Here is a 26,856-nt window from a genome sequence, read left to right on the forward strand (position 1 = left end):
ATTGTCTCATTGTTCCATAAATAATATAGTTACTTTCCATTGGGGCTCTTGGGATTATATATAGATATACACGTGCACAATATTCACCCTGCGTAACCAGCACCATATACTGCTACAACACGTACATACTGACACCTACAAAACTCTCACGCAATCAATAAGTTATCCAGGATCATTTCATCACCCGTTGTTACACTTTCACCGAGGGAGGCAGCGTGGCACCACCTGCCTCGGTCACCTCACGGAACAAATCGCTTTCATTGTCCCACCTGAAAGCCAGTATAAAAGCTTTATGTCTCTAGGGCTCAGCAGGCAGTTCAATAGCGACCGTCCCTCGTGATAATCACCCACAATGGTAAGTGGAGAGCCAGGCCTGTAGGGAGTCATTTGACATTTCATTTCGATAAAACAAAATAACTTTACAATTTCCAATCATGAGAAAATACTTAACTAGATTGGTATCGAAGATTAAAAGTTTTTCTAGTTAGAAAAAAATCTGTAAATTATAAACAATATTTGGTTATTAAAAGTTGTGTGGTAGTTTTCAAACTCTTAATATATAGCAATTATGATCTGAGAAAATACTGATGCTTGGCCCGATCTCAAGCGAATTAGTGTACTCTTTTTTAGGAGTTAGCTTAAAGATTCACAGTTGACGTGATACTAGTGATCTTTGCTCCCATAAAATACTGTACAAGTCTCCTGTAAACACACTAACACCAAAATACCGACACGACGACCATGAGCACCTGGGTTGGCACCTGTTAACCTAAGGTAGATACCACAAGCGGAAGTGTAATTAAACGTAAAAATTAATCTGTTGTATCAGGACCTGTAAGTTACACATTCAGATTCAGAAACATGATTTAGAAATATCAGTGTTGATATAGATACAAGTCTAATGTAGAGGTGCAGTAATTCTCATGTGGTGGCAGTACGATAGGATTGGTTTGTTGATAATTTATAAAAGTTTATTAAGGTATCTGTGTACAAGTATAGATTCACGTATAAAGTACAAATACAGTAATTCCTATGTAGCAACAGTATCATGAAGTTACTGTTTTTTAAAGATACAAGAACTTTACTAAGCACTATAAATACAAGTACAGGCTTAGGTGTGTAGTTACAGGTAAAGCACTCTACAGTAATGTCGTTGACGTTATGCTGATATTACTGCGCTCAACATCTAACGTCTGTAAGAGCCTAATTAGGTTTGTATTTACACTAGTTTATCAACAATAATAAATCAATCAAGATAAGACTTTATTACGCATCAAAAGAGAGTTTTGTTAAGAGGTTAGGAAAATCTATCTCGAGTTTTTCAGTACAAGAGTTACCTGTAAGTTAAAGAACAGAGGGACACTAACTTCTACCTGGAGACAGTATTGTAATAGTTGTTTCTTAATCTTTTGTCTGTGTGTTTGTTGCAGAAGATTCTCCTTGTACTGGCATGTGTCCTCCTCCTGGCGTCCTTTAGCCAGGCTGATGGACACGGGGGAGGACATGGAGGTGGACATGGTGGAGGCTATGGAGGCGGGCACGGAGGGGGACACGGTGGAGGCTACGGTGCTGGTGGCCACGGAGGCGGCTATGGTGGTGGACACGGAGGCTATGGAGGAGTCGGTGGTACATCTAGCAACAATTATAACATTGCTGGTCCCAAGGGTGGATATGGTCATGGTGGTGGACATGGCGGTGGACACGGTGGCGGCTACGGTGGTGGACATGGTGGTGGCTACGGTGGTGGTCATGGCGGTGGACATGGTGGTGGCTACGGTGGTGGTCATGGCGGTGGACATGGTGGTGGCTACGGTGGTGGTCACGGTGGACACGGCGGCGGCGGTTATGGCCATAGGAAGTAGGTGTTTTATCTCAGTACAACCAAAAACCACGAAGGAGGAAAACTCGTCGATATTCAAGACTACCTGAAGCACCTCACTCTTCTAGACACGAGTGTGAGAATTCGTGTGTGTTGTAGAGACTCAAATATATATTTTCTTTTAATATAGCTCATGTTTTCATTTCCTATCTCTTTAAAACAACTTGTAAATAATACAGAGTGATCCTTATATGTTACGATCGGCCTGAGTGTTAAGTGACTTTTGGGATTGGTTTTCACACACACACATACACACACACACACATACACACACACACACACACACATACACACACACACACACACATACACACACACACAGAGAGAAACAAGACAGTCAGACAGACAGACCCTCTAGGCTAGTGTATTAAATGACTTACTGTACTGTACGTGAATAAAGACCTTAGTTGTTGAGTAAAATAATGATGACAACAACAGTGATGATGATGATGATGATTATGATGATGATAGTGGAGTAATGTGGTAAATGACTTTGCCATGAAAGAGGAGAGGAAAGAGAGAAGGAAAGAATATAAACGGGAAGTAATGTAGTTGGGTAGTAATAGCAGGTGGGCTGTCCACTTAGCTGAGTCCAGGTGATTGGTTGGGGTGATGGCCATTCACAGCAGACGCCCGCTCGCTCAGGGGAGGCAGGGAGGAGGGTGCTAAGTTAGCTAGGCATTCAATAGTATAATTTATGCACGTTAAATGGTGGTGTTATTTGTTTATGTGTATGAGGCTCTTGGGGCACCAGCTGTGTCCTCTTGTGGCTTCTTCTTTTAGCTGGGAGAAGATTGGGTTCTCTAACTCCTCAAGTTTGCTCCAAACTCTGTGAGCTTGGCTGTGTACGTGGTTCAATGGTTCGATATTGTATAGTTCATGAAGTTCTTGTATTTTGGTGGTTAATGGGAACAGTAATACATTGATGAAGGACTACATTAACACTTTGAAAAGGCAACAACAGTTTATTAATATTAATACGAAGTAAATAAATCAATGAACTAGGAACATCAGTATTAAAAGATTTTTTTAATAAATTAATGAAAATATCGATAAAACAGATAAATAAACTAACAACAACAAGAAATTAGACATACGCACCGAATAAGTGTTTATATGTGATCAATAACACATGTTCTATAATGTGTACAGGGAAATGAGTTTTTGTATCTAAGCTATATAGGGGTGGGTGGTGTGAGGTAGTGTGGGAGGGGTGGTGGTGTGAGGCAGTGGTGTGGGAGGGAAGTGGGGGTGAGGAGGGGGCGGGTGGTGTGAGGTAGTGGTGGAGGGAAGTGTGGGGGTGTAAGGAAGGGGTGGGTGGTGTGAGGTAGTGGTGGTGAGGGAAGTGTGGGGGTGTAGAAAAATTCACATTACTCATATTCTCTAATTAAGGCCAAAGACCATTTCTTTGACCTTTGACATAGAACTCACACACACACACACACACACACACACTTCCTTATCAACATGATCAATATATCCAAATGACCATTACCCATATTATCATATCTGGTCAAGCACCATGTCCAAAATTAAAGTCATCTGTGTCACTATAACAAGCATCATATTCAGCCATGATATAGTTACTGTGACCTTTAACGAGTCTTTAACTGTCTCCAAGAGTTGATTTTATCCCCATGTCCTTTAGTAATGCTAAAGATGGTAAGCTATATAACACTGCTGGTATGCCCATTTCAAGTAACGTAGTCTTTACCAAAACCGGCATTAACACCATGGCCATTTCCAATACAGAAATGACTACCATGTCCTACGTTGCTGGTACCATGCCCGTAGCCACTTCTGCGACACTTAAATATAATTATCAACCTCATATCCGTGAACCATATCCACCACCATGTCCAGTGTCACCGCCATATCCACTTTCTCTACCGTAGCCATTACCAAACTCATTATTACTATCACTATACCCATATCCAGTGCTATAGCTGCTACCATGTCCACCATCATACTCATATTCCGTACCGTAGCTGCTACCATATCCTGTATCCCAACCATTTCCTTTTACCTGACTATTTCCAATATCCCTGCCATAACCACCACCATGTCCAACACCACCGTAACCTTGACTATAACTACTGCCATGTCCAACACCGCTGGTTTCCTTACCATATCCACCACCATGTTCAATGCCCTCATGTCCCTGACCATAGCCACCACCATGTCCAAAACTTTCGTGACCGTGATTAGAGCCACTACCATATCCCTTACCATGTCCACTTGGTATTCCCTTCCAATAACCCCCACAACTATAACCATGAGGTATCCTGCCATGTGTCGACACGTGTCCCTTGATAGGAGCTGACCCATAACCACTACCATACCCATGATAATGTTCACGACCGTTACCATTGTGTTTGTAACCATTACTACAGCCGTGGTTGTGAGTGTCGTCATACTGGTTACCATACTTTTTACCATATCCTTTACTATAAGTACTACCATACTCACTACCATGATTTTCCCCATGTCTCTGGTTATAGTCGGTGACATACTCCCCATGGTGTGCAGAATGGTAGTTATTGACATTCTCAGTGGAATATCCTGCCAAGTCATTGTTCTCATGTCCACCGCCACCTTGTTTTGTGTAACCATTTCCTTGAGGTTTTGTGGGTGTTCCAGCGTGTCCACCTTGGCTATAGAGCTGGAAAAGCGTAGGGCCTTGACCGTATTTCTCTTCCTTCTTTCTGTACGCAATCACTTGTCCAGTTGTGAAGACATTAACAGACCCGATATTACTCTCAGAATCACCGTGATCAATGCTATGTTTTATTCCGTAGTCTCCGTGATTGCCTTTGTCATGTCCAGGTCTGATGTCGGTACGGTGTTCCCTTATGCGTATTCTTGGCCCAGTACGATATCCTTTCCATTTCGTGGGTCCAGCTTCAGGTTTCCCATGACCACCGGCACAGTTGACTTGATTCAGGTAACTTAGCAAGGCGATGGTTGATATTAACACGATGCAGATATTCTGAAACAAGAGTAAAGAAACGGATATGAGTTACTAAGTTTAAGCTGTAACTCAGATGAAAGAATAAATATGATAAGACAAGCGATGGTAAAATCAGATAATGTACGATCGTTGAAATACGTTTCAGGTCGTCACAGGTCATTGTAGGTCATCATACGTCATCACAAATCATCCTGAGCCATCATACATCATCAAAGGTCATCATAATTCATCACTGGTCACCGTAAAACTTCATAATTCGTCACAGGTCATCATAGATTCTCACAAGTAACCACGAGGTTCAGAAGTTGCACAATGGAGACATATTCGAGAAAAAGTAAGTTCATTTTTTTTGTTTTATAGGTAAAATTGAGTTTTGTTTCCAATATTAGTTATTACCCTTATGTGTGTAATCAGTGTGTGTGTTAAACACGTTAAATCTGTCTCTATACTCAAGGTTCTTAATCCGGGACATTAGGAACTTTGAGTGTAGACACAGATTAAAGCATGTGAATTTGCACTCCCTCGAGAGACGTAGAGTGAAGGGCGATATGATCGAGGTGTATAAATGGAAGTTAGGGTTAAACAAAGGTGATATAACAAAGGTACTCAACCTATCCAACTAGCAATAATTTTAAATTCTGCAAATTTCGATTTAGGAGCTAGATAGGTAAACATTGGTTTGGAAGTAGAGTAGTGGATGAGTGGAACAAATTACCAAACATCATCATTAACTCAAACACGCTGGGAAGATTCATATAGAGGTTGGATGGATATATGAGCGATAGGGGTTGGGTGTAAACGGGACTGCCTAGTATGGTCAATAAGCCCGTTGCAGTCTCCTCCATTCTTATGTTCTGATGTTGTTAATTACTCAAGCGTCTGCGCATACGTCGGTTCAAGGGTGTGACAGTGCGTTCATAAAGACTCATTCATGTACGTGAATGATTGTCCACGTTTGATTCACTTATAACTGAGAGAGAAAGTAACAATCTTTTTCCTAACATGTGACGTTAAGCTAAAAATCAGAGTGAAATTTGTTGCTTTTTTTCTTCGGTCACGGTCTTGTGGCTTGACGTCGAAAGCTCAACACTTTCAGACAATGAATTGTGAAAGTAGGTATGCTTTTTTATTCTCCATCTTCGGTGTTTTGACTGATGTAAATCGAAAACGTTGGCTACAGGTAAAGTGGTCCTCTTTTCTTGTTTGGCTTTAGTCCTCATATAAACGAAATATTCTTGGAAGTATCTCATGTACAACACACACACACACACACACACACACACACACACACACATGTCAGTGAGGATGAACACTGGGCTGATTAAACGTAACCGGAAATGATATATTCAGTATTTCCGAGATTAGTTGAAAAATCAAAAACATCAGTAAAGGTTTTGTCTTAATCTTGATAGAGTCAGATTTGAGACGGAGTTTGAAGGTTTACTACATCAACACAGGTTGGCTTAGAAGATATTTTATGTTACTAAGAGCTTGACAGTCTTACCATGGTGGACAAGGGTCGTCTCCGCAGGTGCTGGGGGTTCACTCTGCTGCCAAGAGCGTCACGATCTTTCTTATATGAGAGGAGGAGTTCCGCTCTATCACTGGCCAACTCGTCAGGTACTAATCTTTTCACTTGCAGCTCTTGTGGCTGATCTCACTTTCTGATTTTCTCTACCTGCGTGATTTTGTGTGTGTGTAGCCACACACAGGGTGGTGAAATGCATCTAGAGTGGCAGCTGCCACCGCTGGCAAGCCCTCGTGGGGAACAGGAATGCAACTTCCATAAGTCTTCTCTCTTTTTTTTTGGGGGGGGGCACCCCCCTACATCCTTGTGTAAGGTGAAGCACAGAAGCGTTTACAGCGCCCAACAGGGAAGCATGCTGTGTTCATGCTTGCCTTTATGTCTCATGAGTTAAGGGCGTAGAAGCCTGAAGAGTCTAGGGCGTAGAAGACTGAAGAGTCAATGGATTATGTCTAAGCAAGTTATTGGAAGCTCCAACAACTTTCCCTGAATACGAATTCGCAACTTTCGATTTACAGCAGGTACCTACTTTGCTGCTAGGTGAACAGGGACCAAGGGAGGCTGGGAAGTGTGTTCGAACAACTTTCCACCGGCCTGGGAATCGAACCAGTGACATTTCGCTTGCGAGGCAAGAGCGGTACCGCTCTACCCACCGGCTCTCTCTCTCTCTCTCTCTCTCTCTCTCTCTCTCTCTGTACGGATGGAATTCATGGCGAGTGAAGTCAGGTCAGGGGCCCTCTGACTTCTCTCACCCAGCGTTTCACTACCGTGAGTTACCAAGGCGTCACTTAAACAAAATAAATCGATAGACTAAGTTACTCTTCACAGCGGCGTATGAAAATAAGTCTACGAACTCATTTCCATCTTGTAAAGTTTCCCTTATCAAACTAAGTCGTGACTGAGCTCTCAAAAACGAGAACAAAACTGACGACAATTACTCAGAACGGCAGTGCGCGAGAAGGGGGGGGGGGGGCAGATAACTAAGACTTTCCGTTAAACTCGAGGGATAAATACGTTTTGTGTTTACATTTCACATAATTGTCTAACTTCTTTAATACAAGACTGACAACACTTTCTATGTTTCCATCGGATTCACTGATGTTCAAAATCAAAACAGAATGACTTCAATTACGAACGGCCGCCACGTAAAAACGAACGGTACTTAAGATTTACAGCTGGCAAACAGAGTACTCAACACATAATTTTTTTTTTATCCTCTTCACCACTGATCGGCTCGTTAGCCGCTTGGGCGATCGGTCACTTTTACTTTTATCCTCTTCGCCACTGATCGGCTTGTTAGCCGCTTGGGCGATCGGTCACGACTCTTTTCCTTTATATTCTTCACCAAAAGGTCGGCTCGCTAGCCGCCCGGGCGATCGGTCACGTCTCTGTCACGCACTGTTGGCAAATACTGGGCATGCACCGGCTCCTGAATGTACCTGAACCCGCTCCAGTGTTGGTCAAGTCTTCTCTTGAAAGAGCTCACACTCGGTGCCGTCACAACACTTTCTGGTAGATTGTTCCAAGAGTTTACAACCCTCACTCCGAAAAAGTTTGCCCTCACGGTTTTCCGGACTTGCGGCTTCTTCAATCTTGAGCTGTGACCCCTTGTGGGGCGAGCGTCCGCCAGCTCCAAGTAAGGACACTCAACTGAGTAGTGCCCCCTGAGATGCTTATAAACCTCAACTAGGTCCCCCCTTGCCCGTCTGTAGTATAAGCTAGGCAAGTTCAGGCGCTCCAATCTCGCAGGGTAGCTGAGATGCCGAAGTGCAGGCACCAGCTTGGTGGCCCTCCTTTGAACATTTTCAACCAACTGACAGTCCCTAGCATATCTCGGGGACCAGATGGGGTGACAGTACTCCAGATGGGGAAGCACTTCACTCCTGAAGATCGTCACGAGGGACGGACCGTCTAGATATCTGAACGACCTTCTTATAAGACCCAATAATTTATTTGCCTGATTTACCTTCTTCTCACAATGGCCCGAGAACTTCAGCTCATTGTCAACATACACACCTAGGTCCTTCTCACACACAGTCTCAACTAGTACATTTTCTTCATCCCGTTGGGACATATGGTACGCCTCCTTACCGTTGGTACGCCCCAGGTGCATCCTCTTACACTTCGTGACATTGAATCTCAGCAGCCATTCCTTCGACCATTCCTGGAGCCCACAGAGGTCCTTCTGCAGCTCTTCACAGTCCGCTTGGTTCTTAATTTCCCGAAATAACTTGGCGTCATCGGCAAACATTTGTATGGAGGAGTGTACAACGTCAGGCATATCATTTATGAAACAAACAAACAACAGCGGGCCCAATACACTACCCTGCGGTACCCCACTTGTTACAGGTACAGATGACGATTTCGTGCCATTAATCACCACACATTGCTTGCGGTCATGTAGAAAGTCTTCTATCCACGCTAGGACATTTCCCCGAATTCCGTACCCTTCCAGTTTGATTTTCAGCCTTTCGTGGGGTACACTGTCGAAAGCCTTGGCAAAATCTAGGTAAATATTGTCGATATTACCACCCCGTTCTAGAATATGGGTCCAAATATCCAATACCTTGAGCAATTGTGTCAAGCAAGAGCGCCCCGGCATAAAACCGTGTTGGCAATCTTTTACAAGGTTGTTTCGTAGTAGATGTTCCATCGCTGCATCTCTGATAATACTCTCAAGTACTTTACATATTATGCTGGTCAGGCTCACCGGTCTATAGTTGTTCGTGGAGTGCCTATCGCCCTTCTTGAAGATAGGACTCACATAAGCCACTTTCCATTCACTGGGGACCATTTGTTCATCCAGGCATTTACAAAACAGAATCTTCAGGGGCTCTGCAAGCTCGTTGCACAGCTCCCTTAGCACTCTAGGATGCACCATGTCAGGTCCAGGACTCTTATGGACCTTTAGCCTGGACAGTTTATTTCTAATACCCTCTTCTGTGAACACAATGTGGGTCAGTGCTGTGTCGAACCGTCTGTCCTCAAACGCAGGAAGGTTAGTTGCATCCTCTCTTGTGAACACTGAGGAAAAGAAGCTGTTCAATGCCTCAGCTTTATCCTGGTCAGAATCTGCGTAACTACCATCTTCAAGCCTCAGGTCTGATACTCCTACTCGCGTTTTCAATTTCGACTTTGCATAGCGGTAAAACGCCTTTGGGTTTGACTTGACCTCGCGTGCAACCAGCCTTTGGAACTCCTTTTCAGCCCTCCTACACTCTATCTTTGCTTGGTTTCTGGCTCTTGCATACATCCTCCTGTCTTGCTCATCGTTTGACCCAACCCACGTCTTGAATTTCTGGGTTTTCTTCTTAATTTTGTCGACCGCCGCATGGTTCATGTGTAGGGATCCCCTCGTATTCCTAGAAGCACTGGGTTTGGTCTTGGGTATATATTTATCGATCAAATGGGTCATTTTACTAGTTATGATATTCAGCGTAGTGTCTGCGTTCTTGTACCTTAATAAGTCAGGCCAGTTGATACCCCTCATCTCTTCCCTCATCCCATTGTAATTTCCCTTGTAATATTTGCACCTTGGCCTGGCCTTATCTTGAACTAGGTAACAGTTAAATCTGAATGACAACACTGTATGGTGACTGGTGCCAACTGGGGCAAGGTGTTCCAGTTTGGCCACCATACCCTCCTCGTTTGTTATGATGAGGTCAAGTGGCTTGGGTGTTTGCTCCCCTCTGTAATGTGTCGGGTCTCTCACATGTTGGAACAGAAAATTATCTCTCAGAGTTTCTACAAAAAGAGTAGCAGGATTATTCAAGTCATTCGGGGTTGACTCGTTTCTCCAGTCGATGTCGCCATAGTTAAAGTCCCCCATGATAAGGAGGTGGCTGGGGTTGAGCATCGCCGCATTGTTTATTAAGGTTCTTAAGTTCCTTTGATTTAGTGGGCCACAGTTCGGGGATCTGTAGATACACCCGACGATAAGTAAGTCCCCTCCCTTTAATTTAATTTTACACCACTTGGACTCTTCAAAGACATCCTCTCCCTGTACCCTCGCCTGGCTGGCTCTAAGGTCTTGCCTAGCGTAGATAACCACACCCCTCCTGCAGGATTCTTGAGTTAGGTTCGTAAATGAGTCATATCCAGCAATACTGAACTCACATTCCTCTGGGTCGATTCTCCTGTTCTTGTACAACAGTTCTACAACTCCTACAATATCTGGTTGGTGTACTCTTAGTAGTGTTTCAAACTCCTCCCTCTTATCAAGGAACGTGTCGGTATTAGTGTACATGACATTCAAGCCAGAATTTGTTCTCGGTAACGTCTCTGCTCTTAGTAATAAACCCGCTCCACCCACATTCTCAGAAGCTGCAGCATTTGCTAAGTACACTGTATTTTGCAGGGTGTGGTTAAAAATTTCATTGTTTACACGGCGCTCGTTCCCTCCTGTCCGGTAGGCTGAGCTGGTGCCGCCTCCCGGGTGGGGGGTTGAGTGGGTGGAGGGTGCACTGCTGCCCCCTGGCCCTGTGTCGGCACACTTGTTTCCACTACCCTCCCCCTGAGTATAACCCATGTGCACCTGTCCCCGTTCCTTCTCGACTCCTCCCTCTTCTGCTTCAAGTCCAGCAGGAGCTTCTTGTGCTGTTCCCTCTGCATTACCGTGCGGTCTGGGTGAATAAATACATCTCGAAATGCCTCGCTCCTTGCTAAGTTTTTTGCCTGCCGGATAACTTGCCATTTTTCCTCCTCACTCCCTAGTGTGATCCTGAGGGGGCGAGGCTTAACCCCCTGCTTTTGTCCCAGTCTCCTCACATCCTGAGGGGTTGCTGGAATCTTCAGAACCTCTGTGCAAATATTTTGAAACAGCACCTTGTCGTGTGTTTCCTTACTCACAGTTCCCTCTGCCTGGCTCTCTGGGACTCCAAAAACTATTACATTGTTCCTGCGCTGGAGCCGTTCCTGGTGTTCCTCCTCTCCCCTAACAGTAGGTCCGTTAATTTTCATTTCTTCGACACACTTTTTCAGAGTCCCAATCTGCTGTAGAACCTGTACTGATTCTGCATTACTCTCCGCCCCCCCCACCCGTGGCCCTCCTAATACGTCCGCATAGCTCCTCTTAGCAACCACCTCCATTCTATTAGCTACTTCCTCAGTCTTAGCAAGGATCTCTTTCTCAACTTGCTCCAGTTTGTCAACCAGCAGGGCTCCTGCTTCATCTATTTTCGTCCCTAGAGAACTCGTTCCCTTATGGATTGCAATCGCTTCATTCACCTTGACTATGCAGCCAGGGCAATACCAGCAACAGCCATCAAGCTTTACGGCAGTTAGTAACTTCCTAAACGTTGCATTAGTTAGGCCTGCATCCTCCATATCCGACGTCTCCCTGCAGTAATCACATACCAAACTCATGGTTGTTGTTGTTGTGGGGGGGGGTGTAGACTGTGTATAGATCTACACCTATTTCAAAGAAAATAAAGAGAGAAAAAAGTACTTAGCTACTCTCTGTTGCCTATGGAGTTGTCGTCTGCGACTGCGTACACTGTATCTCCCTGTGAATGGTGTATTGTAGGCACAGTTTCAGTCCTTGAGCAAGCACACAATCAACATAAAATAAAATTTAAAGTCTCTGTGGCACCTATGACACGACTTGGTTTCAGCTGGCACGGTGCCTTTCCAGCTTGCTTGCTAGTGAGCGCTCACTTTAAGTTATTTACAACTTCAGCGGTCACTGATGACACTATGAACTATCACTGTGTACACTGTATCTCCCTGTGAGTGGTGTATTATAAACACAGATTCAGTCCTTGAGCAAGCACACAAACAAAATAAAATTTAAAGTCTCTGTGGCACCTATGACACGAATAGGCTGGCAGTTGTCCTTACCAGCTCGATTGCCAATATGTATTCACTTTAAGTTATTATAGTCTCTTCTGCATTCACTGATGACAACTATGAACTGATTTAACTGAAGGCACAGTACTACACTCCCTGGTTGGCCTTTATCACAGCCGTGACCACAACACCCTAAAAAATAAAATAAAATAAAAGCTTTGTCATGTGGCAGTGATTGTGTGGTTACGCACTGTTGGCAAGTACTGGGCATGCACCGGCTCCTGAATGTACCTGAACCTGCTCCAGTGTTGATCAAGTCTGGTCTTGAAAGAGCTCACACTCGGTGCCGTCACAACACTTTCTGGTAGATTGTTCCAAGAGTTCACAACTCTCACTCCGAAAAAGTTTGCCCTCACAGTTTTCTGGACTTGCGGCTTCTTCAATCTTGAGCTGTGACCCCATGTGGGGCTCGCGTCCGCCAGCTCCAAGTAAGGACACTCGACTGAGTAGTGCCCCTTGAAATGCTACTCAGTCGAGTGTCCTTACTTGGAGCTGGCGAACATATAAGGTACAAGATACTTCCAACATATACTCAATACATCTAGACTCTTTCCTCTCAAGGTGGATGTACATAATTGACAGTAAACTAAATTAAGTCACTCATGATTTTAAATTCCCTGAACATCTTAAGTTAATAATAATAAAAAAAAAGAGTCTTTGAGCGAGCACACAAAAGGAAAACGGAGGAACTACAATATCCTGAAGTGGATAGAGAACGGACGTCGCTACTGGGGACTCAAACGTTTCACATGTTTTCTTTTATCCTCTTCACCACTGATCAGCTCCTTAGCCGCTTGGGCTATCGGTCACGTCTCTGTTACTTTTCTTTTTCTTTTATCCTCTTCACCAAATGAGCGGCTCGTTAGCCGCTTGGGCGATCGGTCACGTCTCTGTTACGCACTGTTGGCAAGTACTGGGCATGCACCGGCTCCTGAATGTACCTGAACCTGTTCCAGTGTTGGTCAAGTCTGGTCTTGAAAGAGCTCACACTCGGTGCCGTCACAACACTTTCTGGTAGATTGTTCCAAGAGTTCACAACTCTCAATCCGAAAAAGTTTGCCCTCACAGTTTTCTGGACCTGCGGCTTCTTCAATCTTGAGCTGTGACCCCGTGTGGGGCGAGCGTCCGCCAGCTCCAAGTAAGGACACTCGACTGAGTAGTGCCCCTTGGGATGCTTCTACACCTCAATTAGGTGGCCCCTTGCCCGTCTGTAGTATAAGCTAGGCAAGTTCAGGCGCTCCAATCTCTCAGGGTAGTTGAGATGCCGAAGTGCAGGCACGAGTCTGGTGGCCCTCCTTTGAACATTTTCATCAACCAACTGACAGTCCCTAGCATATCTCGTGGACCAGACAGGGTGACAGTATCTCGATGGGGAAGCACTTCACTCTTGAAGATCTTTACGAGGGACGGATTTCGTCTAGATATCTGAACGACCTTCTTATAAGACCCAATAATTTATTTGCCTGATTTACCTTCTTCTCGCAGTGGCCCGAGAACTTCAGCTAATTGTCAACATACACACCTAGGTCCTTCTCATATTCAGTCTCAACTAGTGCAGTTTCTTCATCCCGTTGGGACATATGATACGCCTCCTTACCGTTGGTACGCCCCAGGTGCATCCTCTTAATCTTCGTGACATTGAATCTCAGCAGCCATTTCTTCGACCATTCCTGGAGCCCACAGAGGTCCTGCTGCAGCTCTTCACTGTCCGAATAGTCGTTGATTTCCCGAAATAACTTGGCGTCATCGGCAAACATTTGTATGGAGTGTACGTCAGGCATGTCATTTATGAAACAAACAAACAACAGCGGGCCCAATACACTGCCCTGTGGTACCCCGCTTTTGACAAGTACGGATGATGATTTCGTACCATTAATCACCACACACTGCTTGCGGTCATGTAGAAAGTCTTTTACCCACGCTAGGACATTTCCCCAAATTCCGTACCCATCCAATTTGATTTTCAGCCTTTCGTGGGTACACTGTGGGCGCTGTGGCGTAATATGAATAATTAAGTGTTGAACGGACAAACTACACAAACGTGACCATGACACTAGACTAAAGGGACTGTTCCTTTTTATTTCATTCTCTAACATGCACTAACATTACCCTGATGTGTTGACAAGTAAATAAGTGAGTTTATACTTTGGATTATGTTATCAAAGAAAACGAATGATGTAAGGATGGTATTTATGATTAGAAGAAAACGAATAACTTTATGGGATAACCATGACAAATCCTATCACGGGTAGACTGCACAAAGTTTGGGATGATGAAGCTAAGGTGAATGGATAAGACGGCAACAATAAAGGGATGATTGGTAAGGGATACAGGCCAGACTAGAAAGATTGGATGTGCACGACCATGAGATTGGGTGAATGGGAAAGAAATTATCATAAGAAAAGAGATGATCAGAAACATAAGAACAGCGAATTGAAAGTTTACGGAAAGTTTCGATAATAACCATTGTTTTCACTCCCTTCTCACAGGGAGATATACCCGTGTTAAATGCTAAAAGGGGGACATACCTGTGTGTGTTTGTGTGTGTGTGTGTGTGTGTGTGTGTGTGTGTGTGTGTGTGTGTTTGCTTGCATGTGTGCGTGCGTGTGTGTGTGTGTGTGTGTCCTCTTCACTATTAATATCTTGGTGGTGTGCTTTAGTGGTAATTAACAATTATAAAATTCAATGGTATTAAAATCAGGCATTTAAGAGTTTGTATCCTAAGGCAATGGGATGAAGAACTTGATATTGATCTTATAATATGTCCTAATGTCCTGTGCATATGGCCTTTAAATGTCCCCTACTGCAAATTGAGAGAGAGAGAGAGAGAGAGATTTAACACCTCTATCTAACACTTGACCTTCAACATACAGAGCCATTTTGTTTCTGTGGGGGTAAGTTGTTCTTGTTCCTCGTGAGTGTGGAGTCTTGGTTACCTGCACCGTGGCTACTCCTGGGGATAATGTGCCTGGGGATGGGTTTAGTGATCACTTTTTACCTTCATAAATACAGTGGCCATTAAACAGAAATTAATAATAAACCATCTTCTTTTGTCCTTTGTTTTAAAAGACTGAAGAGACGATATTTTTAATGTGTTGAGAATAATAACAAAAATGATAAATATGTAGAAGAGAAAGAAGGTGGCAGAAAACACTAGAAGAGTCCAAAGAAAAGACATGACGAAAGTAAGAAAAAAAAAGACAATTGACCTGACACGATTATAATGATGAATCAGTCTGTGTTTGAACTTTTACCCAAATTTCGTAATGTTTCAATAAAACAAGCCTGTTCAGGTTTTATTTAGGAAAGCTGCCTCTTAATTTGGTTCAATTAGATTAGTCTTTAGCTGATAGAACATGACTTATTACATCATAAGTAAAGTTTGAGTTGATATCCCTCTTTTATTTTCTCCACCTAGACACACTTCTAAACTAATGTACTAAAATTTACTAATGTTATATATCCTTCTGAAACATGTAAGAAAGCAGTGTCATTTGCCAACAGATATTAACTCTTTTATTTGCATCCACGCCCCTGTCAGTCAAACCCATTCCCCTCTCCATCCCTTAATCTTTCACTCTCATAATATTCCTTCCTTAAATTTGTTTTGGTAATATTAAAGCAGACGGTTAGCACCAGTAGGACTTCATAAAATTTGTTCATATTTTCCACAGGTGTTGTTTGCTTGATAACAGGTATAAAAATTGATAAAAAAGTCTTTATTTTTATTTTATCTTTTTTCCCAACCTTCGATCGTAAATCACATGTGGCAGTAATTTGAGGTCTCTACGTGCTTTGTAGGCGATAAAGTACGCCGATAATTCTCCTGTGGCACAGCGTGTTGTCGTTCTCTCTTTAGCTAATAAATTATAAATCCCTTTGTAAAAATTTACAAGTAACGATGGAGCGTCACAGCGGGCGTTTTATTACCATAAATATTGGTTTGATTGACTTTTTTTTTAAATTTTATATGCCTCACCTTCCCGGTTTTCATGTTTATGGCTGTGCTAATCCCATTTTTTCCATTTTGCGCAATTGGTTCTTTTGAACATATTCTATGTATGAAAGATGAGTTTCATATAGTTGGATTCGAATCCCATATTATGGGTTTGGATACATTTCCAATTCCTTTCGAGTGGCATTGGACTCTAAAGTGAACTGTAAGTTCGTATACTTATTGTTCTTCCCTGAGGAGGACTAAAGAAGAAAGCCTTGTTGATTTTCGATGGCGTTGTTATCGCGACGTGTTCGTTATCGTATCGCAAGTTATCTATATTTGTAAAGGATGAAGACCGCCTCCAAGAGATCATCTATCAACATGAATTAGTTGGCAGGACGTGCAAGTGTTCAAAATGCGGTAGTGAGCTGTCAGTGAAGAAGAAATATATGTTTTAGTGTAACAACCGAACCGATCGTACTCTTATGTCAAAAAAAGGAGTAAAATTACACCATGCCGTTTGAAGAAAAGTACTTCCATCTGTTCCTGACATCAAAGTAAGTTCTTTCTGTTTAACTTAACGGTTAGAAAGTTAGGTAGGTTAGGTTAGGTATGTCAGTGTTAAGTTCCTCTTAATATCCACAAATTCCACTGTGATTTTATTTCTCCTGCCTTATAGCTGACTAATATCTCCTTTATGTAAATTGTTCACCTTTCCCATTAACATAATTAGAACTTAATGATGAAAAAATTACAAGGGGAATTTGACTTTACAGACCGAAATCTTTGAAATCATTGAAGTAAAAATACTCTCAAACAATTGTATTTCAGAAATGATTAAAAAAATAATATACTGGCAAAAGAGAAACTTGTAAATAGTGAACTACATGATGGTGAAGACAATGAGTGGGGGTCAGAGATGTCGGGTATATAAGAGGGTGTGTTGTGAAGTGCAGGCATCAGTCGTTCCTTCACGGCACCACAAGACCTATACCAAGCCACTCACACAATGGTTGGTCACTCACTCAGTTATTGTTGGTCATTGTCATTTACTACATATTGGGTCACTGTCATTTATTGGTGTTTCGTCACTGTCACTGGTCACTGCCACTTACTGGTGCTGGTCAATAATTTTTTGTATTTAATTTCTCAAGCATTTTTGTAAAGATCCTTAAAAGATGATTATTTGTTTATTTGTTCATTTATGGTTATATATCTTTACTTTATTATTTATTATGTATTATCATATTTACCAATTTTCTGTTATTAATTTGTTTTATTATCTGCATCTTCATCAGTTAATTCTCTCATCATTAACGCATTTATTTACCTAATTTGTTTACTCATATTTCTCCTATTCATCCATTTCCCTTTTTACTTTTTTATTTGTCTCTGTTTAGTTATCTATGTAGTCTTTATCTCTTCTTTATTCTTTTTCTTTGTTTATCTATTTAATTATTAACGTGTTTTCTTTTGTTTTCCCAGAAGTCACTGTTGTTCCTCCTTGGGCTGGCAGTCATGGTTGTCTCTGCTACTGCTGCTGCTAGTGGCTATGGCTATGGTGGCGGGTATGGTGGCGGGTATGGTGGCGGGTATGGTGGCGGGTATGGTGGAGGACACGGGGGAGGATATGGTGGCGGAAGAGCCTCCATTAATTTTAACCTCGGTGGTGGACATGGCAGTGGTTACGGAAGAAGCTATGGTGGCGGCTATGGAGGAGGCTATGGAGGAGGCTATGGTGGCGGCTATGGAGGAGGCTATGGTGGCGGCTATGGAGGCGGCTATGGTGGCGGCTATGGTTACGGAAAATAATAATGAACTCATGTCTGACCTAAGAGATACAAGGACACCAGTTATATCCCATTGTATATAATTAAGAAGATGAATAAACTTAAGACCTTCCTAAGTGTGTTTAACTCGTGTCACCGAGCAGGTAAAGGGATTAAACATTATCCCAGAACGTGTGTTGGGATTTTGGAGTTAGATACTATTCGACGTAGCTAATAGTGGGATTTGAGAGCCACGTGGGGATTATAGAACACATGAAAGACTGAATTTCATCTATGAATCTTCACCATTACAGTTCCCTTTTCTACCTTAACTAGAGGCATAAAAATGGGTCGCCAGGTCCAATTGTTGGCCCATACCTCAGCTCCCTGCCCTCAACCTTTCCTCCCCACTGGGATGTTAACAAAAGCCCGCCAAAGATGACAATTTCGTCTCTGACAGGAGTGAAATTAGTGTTTAATATTGATGAACTGTATTTAGGCCAGTTAAATCAATACTAAATAGTAAACAGCTGAAAGTCATGACCAAGTCGGCCATCACACCCAACAGTATGGTCCCAACACCCTTAGATAACCGCCCCAGGGAACCAACCACCATCTTCTGACCTGGCGGTATAGTGTTCATCAGTCCACTCAGGGAACTACCGCGGGTCGGCTTTACAGCTGACATTGAGATATCACAATACCACTTGGCAGAATTAGGTACAGTAACACCACACCACACCACACCACACCACACCACACCACACAGTCTCTTTATGACACCGTGTTGCCATGATTGAGTTACTACGACGTCATCTGAAGTCCTTCATGTCAATACCTATGGACGAGTCACTGCAGCACCACCTGAAGTCCGTCATGTCAAAACTTATGGATGAGTTAATGTAGCGAGTTGAATTTCCTTTTATGATCTATCGTTCACTTGTCACTGACTGAGGTGTCCAGAAAACAATTACGAACCTGACTAAACATGTAATGACTGAAAATATATAAAAATAGAGCAATAATATATGCATTGCCTCTGAAGATGTCCTGAATAAAGTCGAAAGCTAAGGTGCTCCAGTGTTTCCCTTTTCCTGTGTGGTTTTATCGAGATATATCTTATCCACGTTTCCGTTTAATATATCCCCAAACATCACGGTCTCCACACATGATGGTGTCCAACATTTACCTTCACTCACGTGTCAATTGTGGCGTAAAAGAAGTGATGAAAATATTGGTAACATTTATAGTAGCAGTCACGTGTTTGTCTTTTTGTCTGGTACTCCTCTCTTGTCTGTCTGTCCATTTGTTTACCTTCCTTGCATGTTTACCTGCCAGTTAATGCCTCTAGCAATATATCTGTCTATCTGTTAGTATATGTAACTATCTCTACTTTTCTGTACTTATAAGTTGTCCATCTACTTGTCAGTTTGATATATATATATATATATATATATATATATATATATATATATATATATATATATATATATATATATATATATATATATATATATATATATATATATATATATATATATATATATATATAATCAGTTGGTATTAGAATTCCGTTTTCTATATTCGCTGAGTTGTTTAGGGGTGAAAGACCAACCGTGGCGATTAAGATGTATTTAGTAAACGATTATTATTGTTACTCTCGCGTTACGTATCTTTTTTTTTCTTTTACTTTTATCCTCTTCGCCACTGATCGGCTCGTTAGCCGCTTGGGCGGTCGGTCACTTCTCTGTTACACAGTGGCATGTACTGTACATTACTGGCTTTAGAATATATCTGTACCTGCACCAGTGTCGGTTATGTCTAGTCTTGAATGAGGCCACACTCGGTGTCATCACAACACTCTCTGGTAGATTGTTGGAAGAGTTCACACTTCTCACTCCGAAAAAGTTTGCCCTGACAATTTTCCGAACTTGTGGTTTCTTCAAGTTTGAGATGTGACCTCTTGTGGGGCCGACGTCTGCCAGGTCCAGGTATATACACTGGACTGGGTAGTGTCCTCTGATATGTTGACAAACTTCAATTAAGTCGCCCCTTGCCCGTCTATAGTATAAGCTATGTAATTGCAGACATTCTAAACTCTGGGTAACTGAGGTGCCGTGGCCCTCCTTTGGACATTCAATCAACTGTCAGTCTCTAGCATATCTCGAGGACCAGACGGGGTGACAGTACTCCAAATAGGAAAGCACCTCACTCTTGAAGACCGTTACGAGGGACAGCCCGTCTAGATATTTGAACGATTTTCTTATAAGACCTATTAGCTTAGTTGCTCGATTCACCTTCTTCTCACAATGGCCTGAGAGCTTCAGTTTGTTGTCATAATATATACCCAGGCCTAGGTGTCTCCTCTTACATTTCGTCACATTGAATCCTAGCAGCCATTCCTTCGACTACTCATGAAGCTGACGGAGATCTTTCTGTAGGTGTTCAATGTAAGTTTGGTTCTTAATTTCATGGGGTACTCTGTCGAAGGCCTCGTTAATGTACGGACATACAGTATATTGTCGATATTGTTACCATGTTTCAGTGAGTCAGGCCAGTGAATACCACTCCTCTCCTTTATCACGTCATAATCGCCCTTGTAATATTTGAACTTTGGTTTATTTTATCATGAACTAATTGGCAGTTATATCTGAAGAACGTTACGTGGTGACTGGTGCTGGCGGGGGCTAGGCGTTCCAGCTTGGCCACCATACCCTCCTAATTAATTATTATGAGTTCCAGCGGTTTGGGCTTTTGTTCCCCTCTGTAGTGAGTCGGATCTTGAACATGTTGGAAAATAAAATTGTCAAGTATATTTACTATCATAAAGATCGTAATTGTTAAAGAACAGGCAGTAATAGCATTATAACGTTAACTACAATCTACCATGTTCTCAACTGGCTCTAGATCTTCTGTGCTTTTTTGGTCAAATGGTCAAAGGTTAAGGTTAGGAAACACGAAAATACTCACCGCCAACTGGCATCTTGCTCGGGTGTGTTTCGTTTACTTTTATGCAAGTAACATTAAGGAACTCGGGGCGTGATAGTAAAGGAAACATAAGTCCAAACCAGTCATATTCTAAGGGACTTATTTAATTGATCAATGTCACTACTACAGACCGACAATACTGTATAAGAATAGTTCATCTTAATTACCATTGTCAAGTTTACAATAGATCATGTAATTTAACACCTCCAATGTTTTGCTGTCATGTTTATTTCATTTACTTATTTTCACTTCAAGTCAAAACGTAATTTAACCCATTTAAATTTTATATCATTATCATTTTCACATTTTTGTACCCTAATTATACTTATTATCCTTGATGTTAAAAATATATCTATAGGGAATTTCCTGTATATAAAAGGAAAGGTCTGGGTACAGTATTGAGTGAAAGTTCTTGCAAAATAATGACCACGTTGTTTTTACTATCTCGCTCACACCATGATTTCATTTTCTTGTTTTTACGTGGAGACCCGACTCGTCATGCCCACCCCGGCTGCCTTTCAGCGTCTTCCTCACTCATACCCACGCCTACACTACCCTCTCCTACGCCCACAATTTTCATCTATCCCTACGATATTCTCCCATGTCCTTGACCGCATACCCACGATTCTCACCCACGCCCTCGAGTCATCTACGCCTACGACCCTCTCCCACTCCCACGACAGTCATTTACGCCCATGACCCTCTCCAATGCACACGGCAGTCATCTACGCCCACTACCGTCACCCACGCTCACCACCCTCTCCCACGCCCACCACCCTCTCCCACGCTCACGATCTCATCTACGCCCACGACCCTCCTCCATGCCCACGACTCTCACCAACGGCCATGATAATCTCCCACGCCCACGACCCTTTACTACGCCCTCGACCGTCATCTACGCCCTCGTTCCTCTTCCACGCCCACGACTCTCGCCGACGCCCATGATAATCTCCCACGCCCACAACTCTCCCACGCCCACGACCCTTTACTACGCCCACGACCGTCATCCACACCCATGATACTCTGCCACGCCAACAACCTTCTCTCACGCCCACGACCGTCATCTATGCTTACGACTGTCTCCTGTTCCCATGACCGTGTACCGCCTATGACCTCACACCCACGACACTCGCCTACGCCCATAATCTTACACCCATGACCTTTACCCTCACCCATGATCTTATATCCACGACCTTCACCTTATACCCATGACCCTCACCCATGCCTATATATACCCTGTTGTTCCTTCCTCTACTAAAATTACAGGTAACACAGATAACCTTAAGAGAGAGAGAGAGAGAGAGAGAGAGAGAGAGAGAGAGAGAGAGAGAGAGAGAGAGAGAGTCGACACGCAAAGGAAGACAGAAAACACAGACAGATAGACAGACAAATACAGAGCTAAACAGACAGATGAACAAATAAGGGTCAACCACTAAACGGACGTCTCTCAACCACTATTACATTATCATAAATATTTTTCAGTACGTCACTTTACTTGAGATTCTGACAGCTATAAGTAATTTAACACACTCGACGCCAGAAGCTAGAGGAAGTATATAATTGTTGCTTCAATATTTAGTTTGGTTACCTGTACAGAAGACTCGGGTGTCATCAGTTCAACCTTTAAGTGTTGTGAAAGTGATGGAAACTTCTGTTTTTTTTTATGATTTTTGTTTTCGTTTTTGTTTTTGGTAAATGAAAAATGGTCTCCAATTTTAATAGTTCGTAGTTGACCCTAAAATAACACTGAATCCTGTACTTAAATCAAGAGTCCGCAACCCTCCGTTTTTCCGGCCACATGAGACTGGGAGTTGTTATTACTTTTGTCCTCTTCGCCACTGATCGGCTTGTTAGCTTGGGGCTACTAGGCCGGTAAGACTGCTATAATTACGTATTTTACTCTGGGTGAAAAATAAAAAGCAGGTGTTTGTGGAAGAAGGAAATATTATAGAAAAAGGCATTCATCGTTCTTTCAATATTTGGATCAACGTACTGCTGTGAGTGCAGTACCAGCCATGCTGCCTCCTTGTGTACCGAAGGCTTAGTATACAGTGTGCTGTATCCACATTGCCCTTAACGAGCAATTTTATCTATGGGATCCACTTTCACTTTTCACTGCTGTGAGCAGACATTCGGTGATTTTACCTTTCTGAAAAACAAGTACCATTCAAAGTTCACCAACACTCACATCACAGAACTTGTGAAGGCTGCTGTTACTAAATCTGAACCATATTTTGATGAAATTACAAATTATATTCAGGTTCAAGCCTCACATTAGATTTAATGCCGTTCTATGTATTTGTATTTGGAAAGCGAACCCTTATTTTGTAAAGCAAAGAGCCAACTTTGTACTACAATACCTTAATATAACAGCTGAAAGACACTTTTTTTAGACATATTACATAAGGCTTTTTTGTCCTGTATTCTACGTACACTGAATCGTAATATTTCGCAAAGTATTTGTGCTGCATTTTTGTATTTCGAATGTGAATCGTTTATTTTGTATTACCAGAAGACAATTATATATTACATTATTTTCTACTGATAAAAGAGGTTTCTTCCCCCCCTCCCTTATTTTGTACAGAGCATCATATTAGGCCAGTGCCGCTAGTGCCATTTACTTCAAGTTAAAGCTATATTTAACCTGCATTTCAGTGTTGATTATCATAATTTTCTTAAAAGTAAAATATAGTTTTGCATTTTTGACTGCCCATTCAACCCTGTGGAATGCATTGTTGACTTATGTTGCTGGGTACAGGTGCGACCCATCACTGATTACTGACCGGTTAAGAGGCCCACTATTATATAAAGATTGCAGACCCATGACTAAACAGATCAAATCACGTACTTAACCATATCTAATATATGATGTAACTGGGGACCTATAGAACTGGGACCCATTAGTACTGGGACTCACTACAAATGAGACGGATTTGTACTGGAGGCTATTGGAACCGAGACAGTTTAAGAAACGTAACGTAACGTAACGTTCAGTACTAGGGTCCTCCCTGTATGGTTCTCTCAGGAGAGTAGCCGATTACCATTACACATAAACATCTACAGTGTTATTTCAGATTGTTAAGTTCTACTGTACAGTTTCCTAAAGCTGATGTACAGTTGGTGAAATACAACGAGTAGTACATCATAGGGGAATAGATAACAGTGACAAAGATAAGGTGGAAAGATAGTGTTCAACAGGACGTGAGATATATGAACTACAGTTGTGAGAAGGAAAACCAGAGAGGTACATACCATAATAAACACTGGAATGAAAAGACAAAGAGGAAGAGGAGCATATGCTAATAAAGATGAAGATAGAAAAGCGATGAGAAAGAAGTAGAGAGGGAGAGAGAGAAAGTAATGATGCTGTGGTGATTAGGATGTTGTATGAGAGGAAGAGGTGAGTCAGTGAGTAAAGGTGAGATAAAACTAAATACACACACATATAAATCGATTAACATCCAGGTTCTCAATTACTGTTGGGTAGACAGAGGCAAATGGCGTAAAGAAACTTGCCCATAGTTTTACCCTGCCCTTGGGATCGAACCCAGGTCAGCTCGCTTGCAAGGTGAACGTGTTGACTATTACACCACAGGTCGCACAACTGACGATAACCCTTTAGATGACGAGCTGTTGTGATGACCTTTATTATTGGTGGCTTTAATGACGGGTTCACGCTGGCCATTGTGCTTTAATGACACACTGCCGAAACAACAGTTGTAACACCTTATACACACAGTTTGTTTACACAACGCAACATGACACAAAGTTACAATTATATAATGATTGCGAAAATCACATGCTGTATACTGCTGAGATTTAGAAATAGGTATTCCTTGTCTAGCGTATACTGAGGAGACACTCTCAACGCATTATGAAAAAACCCACACACATATACAACTAGATATAGGAAGATAAAAGGATAAACGCTTAGTCACGATGAGTAGGTAAAAACAGTACCGGGTTCACGCCCGACACTTTCTCAAAGGTCTCTGGTGTAGAAAGGGAAAACCGGCTTATTACTTAATCCAACTGTCACCCAACCTTATACGAGAGACATAATTGCTCTCTTCTAATGTTGGCTCTTAATGTTTATAAGTTGCATTCAGTTTTATGCTGATGGCTTGAATGCTTTTACATTTAGGTTAATGTTATTCATTGTTTTCCTAATATTTACATCTTTGAATGTGGATTATATGTAGCTTGGTGCAAAATATGTAAGATAGTCTCATATTTTAGGAACTTTAATACATTTGAGTGACCTTAAAATAAGGTGAATTTATATTTTTAAACCGTTGTTTATATATAAGTCTATTATTATTATTATTATTATTATTATTATTATTATTATTATTATTATTATTATTATTATTATTATTATTATTATTATTATTATTATTATTATTATTATTATTATATTTTCTCCCCCTAGGCCCCGATGTGGGTCAGTGACCTGTGGCCGGGTGGGTTAATCCCTATAAAAAAAGTTTCCTGCTAATACTGTACATGGAAACATTTTATGATGTTGTACATTCCTATAGTTGTGTATTACCATTAATTGATTGTTGTTTATAATGTGAGTCATGTGATATTCATGACATATTTCAGAGATGTTGAAGATAATATAATCCTCATCGTGTTAATACCAGGACTTTTCAACTGCAATATCAGACCATGACATGACTGTTAAACCAGACAATAGTGAGATTTATCACATAATAAGTATCTTTTTCATTTAATGGTTACCAACACACGTAAATCTTAACAATGAACTGTTTCGTGATATTTTATACATCTACCAAAAAATTATATTCCGTTCTGTTGAGTCTTGGTCGACTTACGTGAAGTCCATGAGAGTATATCCATCATGAATTATATACAGTAAAATTGATTGAAATTTCTGACATATTAAGAAATCACTGACTTTTTAATTTATCCAAACCTGTATTTTGTGAACTTGGGCACATTACAGGCATTATTTATCTATATATATAAGCATTTCTGTCATTGTTAATTGTAACCCACATCAGTTGCTTGCAATACAATATCGTTAGGTGATTGCAACAGGGATCAATGAGGTGCTGAGGCGATGGAGTGTAGACAACACTATTGGTGACCTCGGCGACACGTACAGCCTCGCCTCGCCCTCCACCTCACTCCTGCAGAACTCCTGGTCTAGTTATCACCGGTGAATGTTTCCAGAGAGTAAACATTGTACGAGAATGTATGTGTGTGTGTGTGTGTGTGTGTGTGTGTGTGTGTGTGTGTGTGTGTGTGTGTGTCTAAACAGAGAAAAGGTTATCCCAGCACTTTTGATTTTTCTTTGAGGATAAGAATATTGTTTAGTATTTATTCCAAAGCAAAAAGTTGATGATCAGAAACGAAAAAAATGCAATATTTTGTGAGGTAGGAGACGTAGGTGTACAGTTCATGATGCTGCAGAACTAAGAAACCACAGGATAAAAGAGTGAAGAGAAAATAAGTGGAAAAGTAAGACAAAACTTATTTTTGTGAGTGCCATAGGATGAAACAGATGGAACAGAGACACATTAATAAGTGGACTCAAGATTATGAATATAATTTATGCATAGGAAATACTTCATTAAATGCGTAATTTCTAAAACCGTGAGTTTCCCTGAGGTTTTCATAACTGATATAGAGGATGATACAATTTAAATGTCAGTGTTCGTTAGTGGCACAGAAATATGTCGAACATCTACCCTAAAGCTGTTTCTTTATCTACGTTAGTTTACCATTATAGTAAGTGACATCCATTACGTTTGTTTACAAGCTTAGCTCTTCATATAAGTAATTTTATTTAGCTCAGGTTCTTTCAGTATATGATAAAAATAAAACTTCAATCATTCTTCACGTTGCCTAAGAATCACATAGTTATTGCTTTTTTTTTACATAGGAGGATTCTCTGAAACATAAACCAGA

At 41.7% G+C, this 26,856-nt stretch overlaps 3 protein-coding genes across 3 annotated transcripts; 2 read left to right on the forward strand and 1 right to left on the reverse strand.

Annotated features, from left to right (window-relative positions):
• The first annotated feature begins 307 nt into the window (after window positions 1-307).
• LOC121862811 (holotricin-3-like) lies at window positions 308-2,008 on the forward strand. The gene is made up of 2 exons (XM_042361130.1): window positions 308-355; window positions 1,431-2,008. Exons 1-2 carry the CDS (start codon window positions 353-355, stop codon window positions 1,860-1,862), a joined length of 435 nt encoding a protein of 144 aa, XP_042217064.1. The 5' UTR covers window positions 308-352; the 3' UTR covers window positions 1,863-2,008.
• Window positions 2,009-3,180: 1,172 nt separating this feature from the next.
• LOC121862812 (glycine-rich protein DOT1-like) lies at window positions 3,181-6,385 on the reverse strand. The gene is made up of 2 exons (XM_042361131.1): window positions 6,355-6,385; window positions 3,181-4,868 (listed from the first exon to the last, which is right to left on the reverse strand). Exons 1-2 carry the CDS (start codon window positions 6,355-6,357, stop codon window positions 3,708-3,710), a joined length of 1,164 nt encoding a protein of 387 aa, XP_042217065.1. The 5' UTR covers window positions 6,358-6,385; the 3' UTR covers window positions 3,181-3,707.
• A 10,678-nt stretch (window positions 6,386-17,063) lies between these two features.
• On the forward strand, window positions 17,064-18,062 carry LOC121862814 (keratin-associated protein 21-1-like). The gene is made up of 2 exons (XM_042361132.1): window positions 17,064-17,171; window positions 17,645-18,062. The coding sequence occupies exons 1-2, from the start codon at window positions 17,169-17,171 to the stop codon at window positions 17,969-17,971; spliced, it is 330 nt and encodes a 109-aa protein (XP_042217066.1). The 5' UTR covers window positions 17,064-17,168; the 3' UTR covers window positions 17,972-18,062.
• The last annotated feature ends 8,794 nt before the right edge of the window (window positions 18,063-26,856 follow it).

Source organism: Homarus americanus, unplaced genomic scaffold (genome assembly GCF_018991925.1).
Source record: "Homarus americanus isolate GMGI-L3 unplaced genomic scaffold, GMGI_Hamer_2.0 scaffold42657, whole genome shotgun sequence".
Lineage (NCBI taxonomy): Eukaryota > Metazoa > Arthropoda > Malacostraca > Decapoda > Nephropidae > Homarus > Homarus americanus.